At 38.1% G+C, this 19,392-nt stretch overlaps 1 protein-coding gene across 1 annotated transcript in view; it reads left to right on the top strand.

Annotated features, from left to right (window-relative positions):
• COL24A1 (collagen type XXIV alpha 1 chain) overlaps positions 1-19,392 on the top strand; it is a 414,236-nt gene that overhangs the window by 34,431 nt on the left and 360,413 nt on the right. Inside the window, exon 4 of the mRNA XM_027615241.2 lies at positions 5,940-6,004. Within this exon, the coding sequence (XP_027471042.2) occupies positions 5,940-6,004 (65 nt within the window). The remainder of the gene's footprint in view (positions 1-5,939; positions 6,005-19,392) is intronic.

Here is a 19,392-nt window from a genome sequence, read left to right as displayed (position 1 = left end):
ATTGCACAGTTCATTTGAGGGCCAGAAAGAAGTGAAGTTGGTTGTAGAGCACACTTTCTAGAGGAAGAGTGACTGGAGCTGGAACCGGAGACCAGAGACCAGCTTCTGCAAGGTCTTTAAACCAGGTCACTTTCTTAGCTAAATAAATGGAGGTTAGGATGACCTGACTTCTTGATCTTGGGATCAGTGTGCATGTAGAAGATGCTGGAGAAGTTGTATGTTTATTGAAACTCAAGACCACCTGATAGTCTTGCTAACTGAAGACTGACTCATTCATTTAAAAAACTTTAGTTACCACTAGTGTGTGCCAGGCTAGGCAGCAATCATGTTAACAATCTCTGGGGTATTACGAGGATGGACTAGCTGAGGTATTTTTCTTCCCTGCTACTGACTGGACTCTAGGCATTTTGATCACTTGAAGTCCTTAAGCATTTATCTCCCTTGTACTTCATGAATTGCCTGTTTGCTTGAAATTTAACCAAAAATTCTAGTATGCTTCACCACTGCATTAGTTATACAAGTACCTACTAAGCTGAATTGATAGTCTCAGAAATTCATTGTATATAAGTTAGTGACAACACTTCACTCCCTGAATCATCCAACTTTATACCAACTGCTGGGATGAGAACTGATCTTCAGTTATTTGGGCAACAAAGGACAGAAATGTTACTATTTCTGGATCTTTGCAGCTAGTAAAGAGCAAAATTTGTAAAGTTGTCATAACTTAAAGGAGTTCTTGGCTTGTAAATGTAGTGTAATGGTAATTGCTGAAATTATTGATATATATCACACGTATGGTTTTCAGTTGGTTTAGAAATTGGTTTAGATTAAAATCACCAACTCATTAAAAAAAAGGTTCCCTATTCACAAGATTTCACAAGTCCTTCCTATAATTATTACTTGAATCTATGTCAGAATGAGCTTCGGTAGCCTGCAGACACAATACATGAGAGTCTCATGGGTGCCCTAAACAAAAAGATGCCTGGGATTCTCCCAAAGTAACTTAAACCCTTCAGATAAAGAGAAAGTTGAATAGCCCTAAGAATTATTTAGGGAAGATGCCTGGGATGGATATTAGTTCCTTAAATATTCTGAGTATGGTCTTTGGATACCTATTTCCTGTCTCATCCCCTCCAGGCTTCATCTGTCACGTGTCTGGTTATGTTTTGATTGTGGCTTCTGTTATACTGAAAATGTGGCTAGCAGACCAGACACAGAAATATTTCATATTTTGCTAGAGATCCTCAGATATTAATATCATGGGTTATATTTTCTGAACTTTTATTGACTGTTACCGTATTTTTGACTTCTTTTAGATCTGGTCTGTTTTTGTGAAATGTCGGAGTACAAGTACTTCTGGTAGTTTCTATTAGTGACATACACTCCAGACATACAGAAAAGTGACCAAAAGTAGACATGCTCCAAATATTTGAAAAATAGTCATATTTAATATACCAACTAGACTTTTTGTGAAAGTAAATATGTAAACAAATGAGCAAACTTAGTAGACTATTTTAGATTATATAATTAAAAGAATATTGGCCAGACCTTCAGGAAGACCTTTCCAGATTTGTGGTTAAACATCATGTCTATTATATATAGTGCTTTATGGAACATCTTGCTAAATAATTTGATCTTTGTCCTTTAATGCCAGTATACTAAAAGGATCCTACCATACACATGGATTTTAGGGTTTTATATTTAGAATGCAAAATATAAAATTTATATTATCTCATCCCATGAGAGATAAGTCAACCAAGACTCAACAGTGAAATGAACCACCCAAAGTCACACAGTAAGTTAGAAATAGAACCAGTTTTAGTCTATTGACTCCCAGTCTAGTTTTACTTTCTTATTTACCATGCTGTTTTCTCTACAACCTAATGCAGTTTTAATTTTAACTTATTCAACAACTCTGGCATGTCTTAGCACTAAATGTATATATGGTACATAAAGCGTAAAGCACAGCTGATGCCCTTGAGAACTCTATAAATCTACTGCTAATGTGGAAATGTGACATTTTTTCTTAAGTGAATGTATAGTAAATGTGATATCATGGGAGGGGGGCAAAAACAAAGAAATAAACAAGCCCAGCCCAACTAGACATTTTCCAGAAAGCTTGGATTCATTAGACATCCATGTCATACAATGATGGAGTTTGGCTCTTTAACTGAATATGTCAATTAAGCTTGATGTCTTCTCTGTGTTCCCACTTCAGAGATGAGAAAAACAGTCACAATGAAGAAAAAAAAAAGCCTTTCCACTTACCCTATCTTAGCAGATATTTTTAAACGTTCTTCTTTCTCTTCTTTCTCTCTTTGGATAGCCAAGTAAAAGTACTCTTATTTATTTTACTTTACTTTTCCCAAGTGTTAGAAGAATTAGGTCCATTGGGAAAAATTGAATTCCTCAGTCATTGGGAGATGTTACTCTTATTCCTTTCCATTTTAAAAGTGTTTATTAAACAGTTGGTTAAGCTTCTGCCTTCCGTTCAGATCATGATCCAAGGGTCCTGGGACTGAGTCCCACATCGGGCTCCCTGCTAGCGGGGAGCCTGCTTCTTCCCCTCTCTCTGCCTGCCACTTCCCCTGCCTGTGCTCTCTCTCTCTGACAAATAAATAAATAAAATATTTTTTTTAAAGGGATGCCTGGGTGGCTCAGTCAGTTAAAAATGTTTATTGTCAATTTCATGTAAGAAATAGATAAAAGGTGAAGACCTGTTGCTTGTTCAGGTATTTACTTACTAATTCATCCTAAGAGGTACAATGTATATGGGATATAATAAAGTTACAATTAAAGCATTAAGAGTACAGAGAGGAGGAAAAAATCCAGCCTTTAGAGATGATGGAAACTTCATGGAGCAGATGTTATTCAAATTAGGCTTTGATGATACTTAAGATTCTGACAGGTGGAGATGATGAGGGCCTTTAAGATACTTAGGAGGTCTCTCCAGGGAATAAGGTATAATGTGATATGGCTGTAGCTTCAGAGGAGGGGAGGTCAGGCGTAATGGAATCCATATTGCTGTGGATACGGATATCCATATGTTCTTCCTTAGGTGGCTGTAAGTTTGGGACATAATTAGAAAAAGAGAAAAAATCTCAGTCATCAATCTCTACTTCACTATTAGTCACTGGTTTTAATACGTAGGTACACTTACATAAGGTATGGCTCAATTGATTTGTCATAATCTCCTAAGATCACCTGGCTAAGGGATGATATTTGATGTGTTCAGGTTGTCCTGCCTTACACCAGGAATGGACTTGTTAACATGTCTAGAAAGAACTTTATTTTTCATTTTTCTCCCCTGAGGTCATTGGGGAAGTCTATGAGTTGGCTGAATTGCTAAATGAATACTGCTGGTTGTTGTACTCTTCATTAGTTAGCTTCCTCTGAATAGAAGAGTGCCTGTTGGGTTATTTCTAAACTCTGAGTGAGCCAGTTTACCTTGGGCAGATGAGACATGATTCCTTTCACATTCCATTTTCTGCTGACAGCATAATCTGCTGCACTCTCCTTCAGTGATTGTAATCCTGAGCTATTTTTCAGTCTCACTGATCTATGTATCCTGCCAGTTATTTGCTGAAAATATAAAGTTGAAAGGAAAAGAGCCTCTTTTTACTCAAACTCTAGATCACTTTGGGATCCATCCTGGAGAACCTAGAGATATCATTTTAATCTTACACAGAGGTCCTCAACTTGTTTGCACAGTAGAATCACCTGGGGAGTGTTTAAAAATCTCTATACCACAGACAAATTAAAATCAGAATCTCTGGGGGCATGGGTGGAGAGGGCAAGATGCAAGTATTAGTAGTTTTTAAAACTCTCCAGGTGATTCCACTGTGCAGTGAGGGTAAAAACCAGATTCAAAACAGGTAGGCCTTTCATCATCTCTTGAGCATCTATTCCCGAGCAGTGGTCCTCATAGTGTAAACCCCAGATTCACAGCATCAGCATTGCCTGGGAACTTGTTATAAATGCAAATTCTCAAAACTCACCCCACACCTGGTGAGTCAGAAACATTCAGGGTGGAGCCCAGCGAATCTTTAACAAGCCCTCCAGGTGATTCTGCTGCACAGTAAAGTTTGAAACCACTGATCTAGAGCAGGAGAAAAGGATAAAAACAAAACAAACAAACAAACAACAACACCCCCCCAAGGGTCAAATAATCTTAGGTCATGTCAATAAAATTAGATTGATATTTAAGCAAAATAATACTTGTGTGTTTTAAGTACAATGTAACTATAAATAATAAATGTTCTAAATTGTTTCATAGAGTTTGATATACGCACAATCCATATTAGAATCACCTAAAGATGTATACAAACTGAGGATTCACTCCAAATTTACAAATCATAATCTCTGAAGCAATCCTAGAATCTACATTTTTTACAAGCATCTCAGGTGGTTCTTTTAGCAAACTAACATTTGAGAACTGTTGTTTTAAATGGATAACACCATACATAGGAATCTTTTATATGCTTCATTAAAATATATGGTTCAGCTATTCGCCCATACCAGTTGAAATTTCTGTAATTGTTCAGTTGATTAGATTATAGAATTGATGACAGTTTTAAGTATTCTATCAAAACTTATAAAAGTGCTCTGTACTGAGTATGACCATAGCGTGTGCATTTTTCATTTACTAAAATATGGTTAAAGCCATTTTAATCTAAATGATAGTTCCATTATACCAAGGAGAAAAGTATAATTACATATTATTGGCTCACTTTGTAAAAGATTATCTTTGTTATATTAACATGCTCCTTATACTAGTTGAAAAGGTAACATATTTATCATTGGTAATAAACAGGAAATGTACCATTTACTATTAGCACACCAGGAACTTTGTAATCACTCACAGAACTATATTTTACAGAAATGTCATTTGGGAAGTCCCTGGGGTATAATAATTAAAAAAAAACAGAATTATGTGATCAACTATTGTTTTCAGCCAGCCTACCATTACTTTTTGAAATTATCTGTATGGTTTTTACTTGAGAGGTAGCTATAGCCAATTATGAAGACTACTCAATAAAATCTATCAAAAGTCAGCTAATCATTATGAATGAACATTTTGATAAGCAGTGATTGAGTATTGTGCTCACAATTATTGTTAATCAAAATGTTCAATGTTGACATCTACAGGCCATTGCTATTTTCAGAACCCAAATATCATGAATCTAGTACAAGACATATTCAAATGGTTTTGATATGATAATCAAATGGCTTTACATATAAACATTCATTTTAACAAATCACTGGTTCCACAATTTATAATCACTATGGTTAAGTGACTATAAGTTCTTTTACTTTGTATAAACATATTACTTTGTAAAAAATTTTAGGTATGATAATTTGGTATAATATGTAGTCATAATAATAATAATATCATTTATACTAGTTCATGTTTTTTGAGTGCTTCCTATGTGCCAGGTATTGTTTTGTGTGCCTTCCATGAAATTTTTCAGTTAATCTTTGAAAAAGTTTATGAGATACATTTAACAGATGAAGAAACACTGGGGTGATAAAAAGTGTGCCCAAGTCATATAGTAAGTGGCAAAGCTGGAACTTAAACTCAGAGCCCTTGCTCTTAACCATTATGAGTATTAAAATACTGTGTTAATTAAAATGATAGCTTATTTCTTGGGGCACCTGGGTGGCTCAGTCTGTTAAGCATCTGCCTTCGGCCCAGGTCATGATCCCAGCGTCCTGGGATCAAGCCTGGAATCAGGCTCCCTGCTCAGCGGGGAGTCTGCTTCTCCCTCTGTCCTTCACCTGCTCCTCTTCTCTCTTGCTCTCTCTCAAATAAATAAATAAAATCTTTTTAAAAATGATAGCTCACTTCTTAATCTTGTACTAGAGTTCATTTTGGATTTTATATGATTTATAGGTTGTAAATATCCACTAAAATTTTCCTTTTTTTTTTTTTGTTTTAGGAAACTGCTTCTTCATCTTATTGTGCTATGTGTGGCAGGAGGTGCTGTTCATGCACAAGAACAAGGTAAGAAAGTTACCTTGTTGCTTATTTGCTTATATAAAAATTCTGCTTCCAAACAGCAAAGGTATATGACTTTAAAATCATCAGAACTTTAAATTCAACATGAAACAACAAAAAATTCTATGCAGTACAATGAGAATGTAAGGATGAAGAAACCAGTTTTTGGGGGAAATATGACCTTTAAGAAATTACTTAGATTTTTAAGCAAACTCTTTATAAAAGGGAAGTTTTGTATAGTGAAAAGGCTTTGCTTGTGACTTCATTTGAAGTGGGAGTTCTTGGGGGTGGCAAACTGACTGAATTACCTTTGCACTTCTTGAAATAACACATGCATATACTAAATGTTCCATCTAGATTTACATTATTAAGAAACAAAATAGAATTTGCATACCAGTGGGTTTGGGATTTTATTTAATTCAAATGGAGAGGTTTAGAAAATAGTTCAATGTTTTGTTTTTGCGTGCTAGCTAGTTGCTCTGGTAGTATGGTGATAGAGTTTCAGGAATCTATGTATACTCAAATTAATTTATTAAACAACATTTTAAAAAGTATCTCCTATTTGCCACATAATATCCTAGTTGCCCATGATGGAAATATATATAAAATAATGTATCTGACCTCAAAGTGTAAAAACAAGTGACTTTGTCAAAGATTAAAAAATAAAAAGCCAAAGTCAAAGAGAAAAACCCAGGAACTATGCTGGATCTACAGACAGTATCATCATGGCCCCATTTTTTGTTTTTTAGTCCTCTGTCTTATATCAGGAGGGCTGCCAAATTATTTATTCTGACAAAACCAACATTTCAATTCAGTGACCAATTCCACAAGCCACTTGTCAGTTTGGTCAATCAACTAAACAACAGTAAGAAAGAGAGAAGGAAATGAAATATACATAGGTAGAGAGAGGGTGCACTAAGGAAGGGGTGGTGCTTTACCTGATTGACCAAACTGACAAGTAGACAGATAAGTATTCTGTCAAGTAGCACGTAGATGAATTAAAAGATATCTTGGAAGGCATTTTCTGTTTTACGGAGAAATGGTTAATTTAGGTCACGTGTCACGTATAACTTCCTGAAATGCTATTCTTGACCAAGTCATTTCTGTTACTTTATTTTGCTTTAATTAGCCATGAAGAAGAGAGAAACTGTATCTTTTGGTTCATTGTTATTACTTATGTTATACCTTCTGAGGATTTATTGTGTGCCAGCCCCATGCTTGTAGAATATATATTCACCACTACCTCATCACAGGGTTTTTATGATTATGCCATGATAGAATTGCTGAAACCAAGATTAAGAAGAATAAGTAACTAACCCCAAGGGTTACAGGCAAATAAATGGAAGAACCAAGATTTGAACTCAGGTATTTTGATTGCAAAGTCTATAAATTCTTTAAAATTAAGCCTCTTGGACCACAGAGAAGATCAAAAAGAGAAGGAGAATTGTCATTATTAATTACATATATATTTTGTGGCTTGTCTTTGGCTGGCACTTTACATTTATTATTCTAATCTTCATAATGAGCCTGCAGGATAGGGATTATAGATGAAGAAACTGAGGTTCATGGAAGGGGCTTGCTCAGGTGTATACAGCTGGGACTTGAATCTAGGCCTGTCCATCTTTGACAACAACAAAAAAGCCTCTTTCCAGTATACATCTTCTGGCTTCACAATTGCCATCTGCTGTTGTCCTGAGTTTAATAATTTACAAAAGGTAGCATTATCAAGATATTAAAAACCTAGGCAAAGAAGAATATAAAGAAAACTGAATATTTTTGAATGGATTTTTTTTTTAAATTCAGAACCAATGAAGGAAATAATGTCTTTCAGCCTTAAGATTTCATTTATAGAATACAAAATATGCTTCTTTCAGAGTGAACATTATGATTTTTAGTTTTCCTATAACCATAACATTTTATTGTGAGTTCTTAATAAAAAGAAAAATCTTTTTAAAACCTCTTTGACTTCCAAAAATTGGATACTTTTTTGAACTCAAAAAAAGAAATGAAGGGGCACCTGGGGTGCTCAGTCTGCAGCCGATTCTTGATTTTGGCTCAGGTCTTGATCTCAGGTTTGTGAGATTGAGCCCCACATTTGGTTCTGTGCTCAGAGGGGAGTTTGCTTGAGACTTTCTCTCCCCCTGCCTCTGCCCCTTCCTCTGCTCACATGTGCATGACTGTGTGCACATGAGTGCACTTTCCCTCAAATAAATAAATAAATAAATAAATAAGTCTTTAAAAAAAATGAAATAAAAATAGTAGTACTCTAAACTTAGAAGTACTTTTTTCCTGAAGTAGATTTTTTATTAAATTGGCATGAAACAATAATGTAACATTTAATCAGGAGATATCACTATCAATAATTCTTAGATACTGGAAAAGAATTTAAAAACTTTGAAAAATATTTTCCAAAAGGAAAAAAAAAAACAAATACACTAACCATCTGATTTTTTTTTTTTCTTTGAGCTATTCCTTTTAGAAGCTAAAATTCTCCTGTTCTACTGTGGATTGGTAGTTCTCTTAAGTTTCCTGTAGAGTTAATGTCTCTCCTCTGTGTCAGATCCAGTGTCTTGGAACTCGTATTTTCATTTTCATCGTTCATTTCCTTATTTGAGTGGAGCGTATCATCCAGTAGCATCCTGAGAATGTGTTTATTTTACCCATAAAGTTGAAGGTAATTTGAGTGGGTACAGAATTTTAAGTCTGTAAATAGTTTTCTCTCCATTTTAAAGACTTTTGTCCATTTTCTCCTGTCTTGCAGTTCAGAAGTCTGATGTTATATTAATTCTTTACATGTGACCTTTTTCTTTTCCTCCTTAAATCCTTAAGATAATCTGTTTATCCTGGTATTTTGAAATTTTACACTGATGTGCTTTGTACAGATTTTTTTGGGGGGGTTTCCTTTTTTTAAATTTTAAGTTCAATTAACAATATAGTGTATTATTAGTTTCAGAGGTAGAGTTCAGTGATTCATCAGTTGCATACAACACCCAGTGCTCATTCCATCACGTGCCCTCCTTCATGCCCACCACCCAGTTACCCCATCCCCCCCACCTCCCCTCCAGCAAGCCTCAGTTTCTTTCCTATGCTTAAGAAGTCTCTTATGGTTTGTCTCCCTCTCTGATTTCATCTTGTTTTATTCTTCCCAGGGTTTTTTTTTTTTTTTTTTTTTTTTTAACTAACCAGAATCATGCTGTATGTATCATTCTTTGATGTGCTTGTTGGAGATGTTCTCAGCCTAGCACATTCCTTTTATCCATTCTATATTCCACAGAAATAGTTAGATGTTTGGGTTGCTTCATTCTGCTGTTATAATTATACCCACTTTTGTGCACAAACTTGAGCACAGGGGCTGGAATTTGAGGGGAAGAGTGTCAATTTGAGCCCTTGGCAATCTGAGGTGAAGGCATTTGACTTGGCATTTAGCAGGTGGCAGGCCGTGCATGCTGACTCGGGCAGGAGGGCAGCTGGACTGTGAATTTGGGACCCACAGGCTGATGGCATTGTGTGTGACAGGGATGTGGCTGGTTTTGCTTTTAATTTTTGTTTTTCTGGGAAACTTGATCTCTCCCTCTATTCTAAATGAAAGTCTTGCTGGATAGAATATTTTTGGCTGTAGATTTTTTCCTTTTAGCAGTTGGAATTTACCATGCCACTTTCTTCTGGCCTGCAGAATTTCTGCTGAAAACCCCACTGATAGCCGTATGGGGTTTCCCTTGTATGTACCTGCTTTCCTTTCTCCTGCTGCTTTTAAAATTCTCTCTTTATCATTACTTTTGGCCATCTTATTTACTTTGTGTTTTGGTGCAGAACTCTTTGGGTTGGTTGTGTTGGGGGCTCTCTGTGCCTCCTGGATCTGGATTTCTCTTTCCTTCCCCAGATTCAGGAAGTTTTCAGCTATTATTTCTTCAGACAAATCTTTTGCCCCCTTTTCTCGCTCTTCTCCTTCTGGGATCCCTATCATGCGACTGTTAGGCCTGACAGTATTGCTGAGTCCCCTGGGTCTATTTTCATTTTGCATATTTTTCCCCCCTCATCTGCTTGGCTTGATTGCTTTCCATGACTCTGTCCTCCAGGTGGCTGATCTTTTCTTCTACTTCCTCTTGCTTGCTATTTATTCCAGATGGTCTATTTTTATTTCCATTTAGTGAGTCCAATAGCTCTAATTGATTCTTTTTTATGTCTTCTAGCTCTTGGTGGAGGGTCTCATGGAGGTCCTGCAGTCCTTCCTCAATTCTAGCGAGTATCTTTATGAGTGTTACTTTAAATTCACTATCAGACATATTACTTACCTTCATTTTGCTTAGATCTCCTGCTCTGATTTTGTCCTGTTCTTTGATTTGGGACATATTCTTCTGTCTCCTCATTCTGTCTCTTGCGTTGTCTGTTTTTCTGTGTTAGGAAAGTCAGCTACGTCTCCTGCACTTGAAAGTAGTGGCTTTATGAAGAGGTCCTGTAGTGCAATGTCTGTTCTCCAGAACCTGGTGCTTCAGGGGTTGTCTCCTATGTGTGTTGCTCCAGGGGTGTCCTACCATTGTGGCTAGGATGTGTTTCCCTTCAGTCCTGTTGTCTGCAATGGCTCTCTGCCTATTGTGGGCAGAGTCTGGTGCCTGTGGTGTTAGTGGGCTGCTCCGGGGCTGCCCTGGGCTTGAGTTGAGTCAGACCAGGCATTTGCCAAAGATGCAGTAGCACGAAACTGCAGGCACTGTCCCTGTGTCGTCCCTGGAGAAGCTTTTGTTGGTGGGTGGGGCCTGCAGTCAGACCCACTGCCTGCACCCAGCCCACTGCTGGGGTCACAGTCACACTGGTGTGTGGTTATCTTCCCCTCTCCCTGGGGCAGGACTCACTTTGGAGTGGTGCTGACCCTTGTCTGGGCCGCCTGTACACTCCCAGGCTTGTGGCACCACTTTGACAAGATCTTGCCAAGAACGATCGGAGGGGGTGGATCTGCTTCGTTGTGGCCTCTTGTCTATGCCGAGCTGTGGAGAGTCTGTTCTGCCAGTTTTTGGTCTGCTTTCTGGGTTATTTATGCCAACGTGGGTGCTCTCTAGGCAGCCACGCAGCAAGAGGTGAGCTCAGGGAAGTCCTACTCTTACATCTTCCCAGCAGCCTCTGCCTGTACAGATCTTTTCTCAACTTACTGTACTGGGCACTCAGTAGGATTTTCAATGTAGAAACATCTTTCATTTTCTGGGAGTTTTTCTGTGTTAGTTCTTCCTTCATATTTATTTCCTCTTTCTGTAAATTCTGTTGTTAGGATATTGGATCTGGGGGCAGGTAGCAAGATGGTGGAGGAGTAGGAGATCTAAATTTCGTCTGGTCCTAGGAATTCAGCTAGATAGGTATAAAACCATTCTGAACACCTACAAACTCAACAGGAGATCGAAGAAAAGAATAGCAGCAATTCTATGAACAGAAAAGTGACCACTTTCTGGAAGCTAGGACGTGTGGAGAAGTGAATCTGAGGCGATATACGGGAAGAGAGACTGTGGGGGGAGGGAGCCAGCTACTGGCAAGTGATAGAGCAGCAGAACACAAAATCAGAACTGTAAAAGTCTGCTCTTCTGAGGGACATCGCTCCAGTGGCTAAGCAGGGGGTGGAACCCTCACTGGGACAGTGTGGTCTCAGGACCCTCAGGGTCAGGAAGACTGGGGGTGCCTGAGTGCGGCAGAGCTCCCAGGGATTGGAGCGGGGAAGCCGGCTGCAAATATGGAGCCAAAAAATGGGCCCTCAGCTAGTGGTTGCCATAAACTGTGATCTGCGGCACAGTCGGGCCACTGCTCTTCCAGCAGGGACCCAACAAGCGGCAGATCTGGGGAGACTCCCCTTCCTCCCCTGGGAGGAGCAGCGCGGGAGCGCACCACAGGGATCTGCTGGGTTTGGAGACTCCACACGGGGTCATGAGCCAGAGATAGAAATGCTTGGTCACAGGCCGGGTGAGCACAGACTGTGGCCACAGACCGGGGAGAGAGGAGTGATTGACTGCTTTTCTCTGGGGGCACACTGAGGAGTAGGGCCCCGAGTTCTCATCTCCTCCGGGCAGAGATTGGGAGGCTGCCATTTTCACTCTCGTCCTCCAAAGCTGAACGGAAAGCTTGCAGGGAACAAAATCTCCTGAGAGCAAACCCGAGCAGATTACTTAGCCCGGACCCAGCAAGGGCGGGGCAATTCTGCCTCCGGCAAAGACATTTGGGAACCATGGCAACAGGCCCCTCCCCCAGAAGATCAGCAAGAACAACCAGCCAAGACCAAGTTCAATGAGAAGGGCAGAACTCCAGCACTAGAAGAATACTGCACATAGAATTCATGGCTTTTTTCCCCAATATTCTTTAGTCTTTCAAAGTTAATTTTTAAAATTTTCTTTGTTTTTTCTTTTTCTATTTTTTTAGTTGAATTTTTCTTCTTTCCCTTCAACAAACATCTTATTTTCCTTTTAACATATTTTATATTTATATATATGAATGAATATATTTATATTCATTTTAACAGTCATATTCTATCCCTTCATTGTATTTATCCTTATTTTTTATATATATATAAGTTTCTCTTTCTTTAAAATTTTGAGAGGCAATTTCTTCTAAAGACCAAAATATACCCAAAATCTCGTGTGTGGCTTTGTTCTATTCACCAGCCTGATCATATACTTTTTTTTTTTTCCCCTTACTTTTCCCCCTGATTTGGGGTTTCTTCTGATTTGTTTAGTGTATATTTTTCTGGGGTCGTTGTTTCCCTTTTAGCATTTTGTTCTCTCATTCATCTATTCTTCTCTGGACAAAATGACAAGATGGAAAAACTCACCTCAAAAAAAGAACAAGAGGCAGTACCAACTGCCAGGGACATAATCAATACGGACATTAGTAAGATGTTGGAACTAGAGTTCAGAATGGCGATTATAAAGATACTAGCTGGGCTTGAAAAAAGCATAGAAGATCCTAGAGAATCCCTTTCTGGAGAAATTAAAGAAATAAAATCTAACCAAGTCAAAATCAAAAAGGTTATTAATGAAATACAATAAAAAATGGAGGCTCTAACTGCTAGGATAAATGAGGCAGAAGAGAGAATTAATGATATAGAAGACCAAATGATGGAGGATAAAGAAGCTGAGAAAAAGTGAGATAAACAACTACTGGATCACGAGGGCAGAATTCGAGAGATAAGTGATAACATAAGATGAAACAATATTAGAATAATTGGAATCCCAGAAGAAGAAAGAGAGAGGGGGGCAGAAGTCATATTGGAGCAAATTGTAGCAGAAAATTTCCCTAATGTAGGGAAGGAAATGGGCATCAAAATTCAGGAGGCTCAGAGAACCCCCCCTCAAAACAATAATTATAGTTCAACACCCTGACATCTAATAGTAAATCTCACAAGTCTCACAGATAAAGAGAAAATCCTGAAAGCAACTTGGGACAAAAGGTCTGTAACCTACAACAGTAGAAACATTAGATTCGTAGCAGACCTATCCACAAAGACCTGGCAGGCCAGAAAGGACTGGCATGATATATTCAGAGCACTAAACGAGAACAATATGTAGCCAAGAATACTATATCCAGCTAGGCTGTCATTGAAAATAGGAAAGATAAAAAGCTTCCAAGACAAAAAAACTAAAAGAATTTGTGAACACGAAACTAGCCCTACAAGAAATATTGAAAGGGGTCCTCTAAGCAAATAGAGACCCTAAAAGTAACATAGACCAGAAAGGAACACAGACAATATACAGTAACATTCACCTTACAGGCAATACAATGGCACTAACTACATATCTTTCAAAAGTTACCCTGAATGTAAATGGGCTAAATGCCCCAATCAAAAGACACAGGCTATCAGATTGGATGAAAAAACAAGACCCATCGATATGCTGTCGGCAAGAGACTCATTTTAGACCCGAAGACACCTCCAGATTGAAAGTGAGGGGGTGGAAAACCATTTACCATGCTAATGGACACCAAAAGAAAGCTGGGGTGGCAATCCTTATATCAGAAAAATTAGATTTTTAAACCAAATACTATAACAAGAGATGAGGAAGGACACTATGCCATACTTAAAGGGTCTATCCAACAAGAAGATCTAACAACTTTAAACACCTATGCCCCTAATATGGGAGCAGCCAATTATATAAGGCAATTAATAACAAAAGCAAAGAAACACATTGATGATAATACAATAATAGGAGGGGACTTTAACACCCCCCTCACTGAAATGGACAGATCATCTAAGCAAAAGATCAACAAAGAAATAAAGGTTAATGACACACTGGACCATATGGACTTCACAGATATGTTCAGAACATTCCATCCCAAAGCAACAGAATACACATTCTTCTCTGGTGCACATGGAACATTCTCCAGAACAGATCACATCCTGGGTCACAAATCAGGTCTCCACCGGTACCAAAAGACTGGGATTATTCCCTGCATATTTTCAGATCACAATGCTTTGAAACTAGAACTCAGTCACAAGTGGAAAGTTGGAAAGAACTCAAATACATGGAGGCTAAAGAGCATCCTATTAAAGAATGAATTGGTCAACCAGGTAATTAAAGAAGAATCTAAAAAATTCATAGAAACAAATGAAAATGAAAACACAACTGTTCAAAATCTTTGGAATGCAAAGGCAGTCCTAAGAGGAAAGTATATAGCAATACAAGTCTTTCTCAAGAAACACGAAAGGTCTCAAATACACAACCTAACCCTATACATAAAAGAGCTGGAGAAAGAATAGCTAATAAAGCCTAAACCCAGCAGAAGAGAAATAATAACGATCAGAGTAGAAATCAATGAAATAGAAACCAAAAGAACAGTAGAACAGATCAACAAAACTAGGAGCTCTTTCTTTGAAAGAATTAATAAGATTAATAAACCCCTGGCCAGATTTACCAGAAAGGAAAGAGAAATGACCCAAATAAATAAAATCATGAATGAAAGAAGAGAGATCACAACCAACACCAAGGCAATACAAACAATTATAAGAACATATTATGAGCAACTGTATGCCAGCAAATTAGGTAATCTTAGAGAAATGGATGCATTCCTGGAGACATATAAACTACCAAAACTGAACCAAGAAGAAATAGAAAACCTGAACAGACCCATAACCACTAAGGAAATTGAAGCAGTAATCAAAAATCTCCCAACAAACAAGAGCCCAGGGCCAGATGGCTTCTCAGGGGAGTTCTACCAAACATTTAAAGAATTAATACCTATTCTTCTGAAACTGTTCCAAAAAATGGAAATGGAAGGAAAACTTCCAAACTCATTTTATGAGGCCAGCATTACCTTGGTCCCAAAAACCAGACAAGTAACCCATCAAAAAGGAGAATTACAGACCAATATCCTTGATGAACATGGATGCAAAAATTCTCACCAAAATGCTAGCAATAAGATCCAACAGTACATTAAAAGGATTATTCACCACGACCAAGTGGGATTTATTCCTGGGCTGCATGGTTGGTCAAACATCCGCAAATCAATCAATGTGATACATTAATAAAAGAAAAAACAAGAACCACATATGATCCTCTCAATAGATGCAGAAAAAGCATTTGACAAATTATGGCATCCCTTCTTGATTAAAACCTCAATATCATAAAAATCATCTATGAAAAACCCACAGTGAATATCGTACTCAATGGGGAAAAACCGAGAGCTTTTCCCCTAAGGTCAGGAACACGGCAGGGATGTCCACTATCACCACTGCTATTCAACATATTACTAGAAGTCCTAACCTCAGCAATCAGACAACAAAAAGAAATAAAAAGCATCTGAATCAGCAAAGAAGAAGTCAAACTCTCATTCTTTGCAGATGATATGATACTTTATGTAGAAAACCCAAAAGACTCCACCCCAAAACTGCTAGAACTCACACAGGAATTCAGTAAAGTGGCAGGATATAAAATCAGTACACAGAAATCAGTTGCATTTCTCTACACCAACAACAAGACAGAAGAGAGAGAAGTTAAGGAGTCAATCCCATTTACAGTTGCACCCAAAACCATAACATAACTAGGAATAAATCTAACCAAAGATGCAAAGAATCTGTACTCAGAAAACTATAGAATACTCATGAAAGAAATTGAGGAAGACACAAAGAAATGGAAAAACGTTCCATGCTCGTGGACTGGAAGAACAAATATTGTGGAAATGTCTATGTTACCTAGAACCATCTACACATTTAATGCAATCCCTATCAAAATACCATCAACTTTTTTCACAGAGCTGGAACAAATAATACACATTTAATGCAATCCCTATCAAAATACCATCAACTTTTTTCGCAGAGCTGGAACAAATAATCCTAAAATTTGTATGGAACAAGAAAAGACCCCAAATAGTCAGAGGAATGTTGAAAAAGAAAAGCAAAGCTGGTGTTATCACAATTCTGGACTTCAAGCTCTATTACAAAGCTGTCATCATTAAGACAGTATAGTATGGTACTGGCACAAAAACAGACACATAGATCAATGGAACAGAATAGAGAGCCCAGAAATGGACCCTCAACTCTATGGTCAACTAATCTTCGACAAAGTAGGAAAGAATGTCCAATGGAAAAAAGACAGTCTCTTCAACAAATGGTGTGGAAAAATTGGACAGCCACATGCAGAAGAATGAAACTGGACCATTGCCTTACACCACACACAAAATAGACTCAAAATGGTTGAAAGACCTAAATGTGAGACAGGAGTACATCAAATCCTACAGGAGAACACAGGCAGCAACCTCTTCGACCTCAGCCACAGCAACTTCTTCCTAGAAACATCGCCAAAGGCAAGGGAAGCAAGGGCAAAAATGAACTATTGGGACATCATCAAGATAAAAAGCTTTTGCACAGCAAAGGAAACAGTCCAACAAAACCAAAAGACACCTGACAGAATGGGAGAAAATATTTGCAAATGACACATCAGATAAAGGGCTAGTATTCAAAATCTATAAAGAACTTATCAAACTCAACACCCAAAGAACAAATAATTCAATCATGAAATGGGCGGAAGACATGAACAGACATTTCTGTAAAGATGACATCCAAATGGCCAACAGACACATGAAAAAGTGCTCAATGTCATTGGGCATCAGGGAAATCCAAATCAAAACCTCAATGAAATACCACCTCACACCAGTCAGAATGGCTAAAATTAACAAGTCAGGAAATGACAGATGTTGGTGAGGATGTGGAGAAAGGGGAACCCTCCTACACTGTTGGTGGGAATGAAAGCTGGTGCAGCCACTCTGGAAAACAGTATGGAAGTTTCTCAAACAGTTGAAAATAGAGCTACCATACGAACCAGCAATGGCACTACTGGGTATTTACCCCAAAGATATAAATGTAGTGATCTGAAGGGGCACCTGCTCCCCAATGTTTATAGCAGCAATGTCCACAATAGCCAAACTATGGAAAGAGCCTAGATGTCCACTGACAGATGAATGGATAAAGAAGATGTGGTGTATATATATATAATGGAATATTATGCAGCCATCAAAAAATGACATCTTGCCATTTGCAACGACGTGGATGGAACTAGAGGGTATTATGCTAAGTGAAATAAGTCAATCCGAGAAAGGCAAGTATCATATGATCTCACTGATATGAGGAATTTGAGAAACAAGACAGAGGATCATAGGGGAAGGGAGGGAAAAACAAAACAGCTTGAAACCAGAGAGGGAGACGAACCATAAGAGACTCTTAATCTCAGGAAACAAACTGAGGTTTGCTGAGTGGTGGGGGGTCGGAGAAATGGGGTGGCTGGGTGATGGACATTGGGGAGGGTATGTACTATGGTGAGTGCTATGAATTGTGTAAGACTGATGAATCACAGACCTGTGCCCCTGAGACAAGTAAAACATTCTATGTTAATAAAAAAAATGAAAAAAAATAAAAATGAGACATTTAAGTTCTAGTTACATTAAAAAAAAAAAGGATCTGGGATCCTTATATTCTTATTTTTAGCTCTTATTTCCCCTCTTTGTTTTTTGTTATATTTTATAATTAGATTTTCATGAGTCACTATTCCAAACATTTAATTTTTTTTATTTCTGCTGTATTTATATTTTTAAGAGCGTTCTTACTCAGATTGTTCTTTAAGAAAGAAAGATAGCATCTTGTTCTTGTTTCTTTGATGCACTATCTACTCTTATGTATGTAAAGATAGATTAACTTTTTGGGGGCACCTGGGTGGCTCATTTGGTTAAGCATCTGCCTTCAGCTCAGGTCATGATCCCAGGGTCCTGTGATCAAGTCCCACATTGGGCTCTTTGCTCAGTGGGTAGTCTGCTTCTCTGCCCCTCCCCTGGCTTGTGTTCATTCTCTCTCTCTCTCTCCCTCTCTCTCTTGCTTACTCTCTTTCTCTCTCAAATAAATAAAATCTTTTAAAAAAAGAACTTTCTTGAACTTTTCTTGTGCTCCCCGCATTGCCTTTCTTTCCTACAAATTTTTGTTTGTTTTGGTCTGTCTTTTGTGTTGGAAAAAGTTTTTATGTCTGTACCACCTGTTTTGTCATTTAAAAGTAAGGCACTAAAAATATGTTTGGAAACTGTTTTCATGGGTAAGCTTACTAACTGGTATATTTTGCATAGAGGGCCTTGCAGTAGGAACTTAGCTGACCATTTTCTTGTTGGACCCACAAGTGTCTAAGGTTGTACAGTTTCTTTAGAGAAGAATTCTTCAGTATCTTACCTGTGGAGTATAATCCTGGTTGCCTCTGTTATTGGAGTTAAGTTATATAACTGGTGGGGGCAAGAGGGGCTGTCTCATCTTTCAGTACAGAGAGTTTAACTGAATCCCCTTGTTCTCATTATGGTGCTTCTCTTCCATCTACTGCTATGAGTGATTCAATGTTTCTACACAAGTAAGCTTTAGTATTCTGTTGTGGTTTCAAAGTTTCTTATACATGCTTTTACCACCTACTACCCCCACCCCCACTTGAAGCCCCCTGCCTTCCTCCTAAATTCACTGACTTGGCACCTTCAGTTCTTGAGCCTTTTCAGGGTTTTGGGATGTGAGTTGGCCCACCTGCATTAGCACTTACAATGCTACGCTACAAGCCTTTAGTCTTCAGTTTTTTTTTTCTTCAGTTTTGCTAATTCCTTCCTGTGCTTTTCATCTTTCAAGAATTTATTGATATCTCTTATCTGCTGTTGTCTCTTCCAGCCATTCCTTTTGCCCAGGTAGGTTTAGAGCACATTTCCTTATTCTCATTTTAGTGAGATTTAAGACCAAACAGATATAAACATCTGTTATTTGCCCTGTTTTCAGTTATTCCTTGAAGCTTTAACACAGCCAAGAAAATAATTTAAAATACTTTGTTAATAAATTTAATTTTATGGGGCCCCTGGGTGGCTCAGTCGGATAAGCATCTGCTTTTGGTTCAGGTCATTGTCCCAGGGTCCTGGGATCAAGTCTC

Source organism: Zalophus californianus, chromosome 4, assembly GCF_009762305.2.
Source record: "Zalophus californianus isolate mZalCal1 chromosome 4, mZalCal1.pri.v2, whole genome shotgun sequence".
NCBI lineage: Eukaryota > Metazoa > Chordata > Mammalia > Carnivora > Otariidae > Zalophus > Zalophus californianus.
The sequence above is the reverse complement of the archived record's forward strand: the minus strand, read 5'-3'. Positions and strand labels throughout refer to the sequence as shown.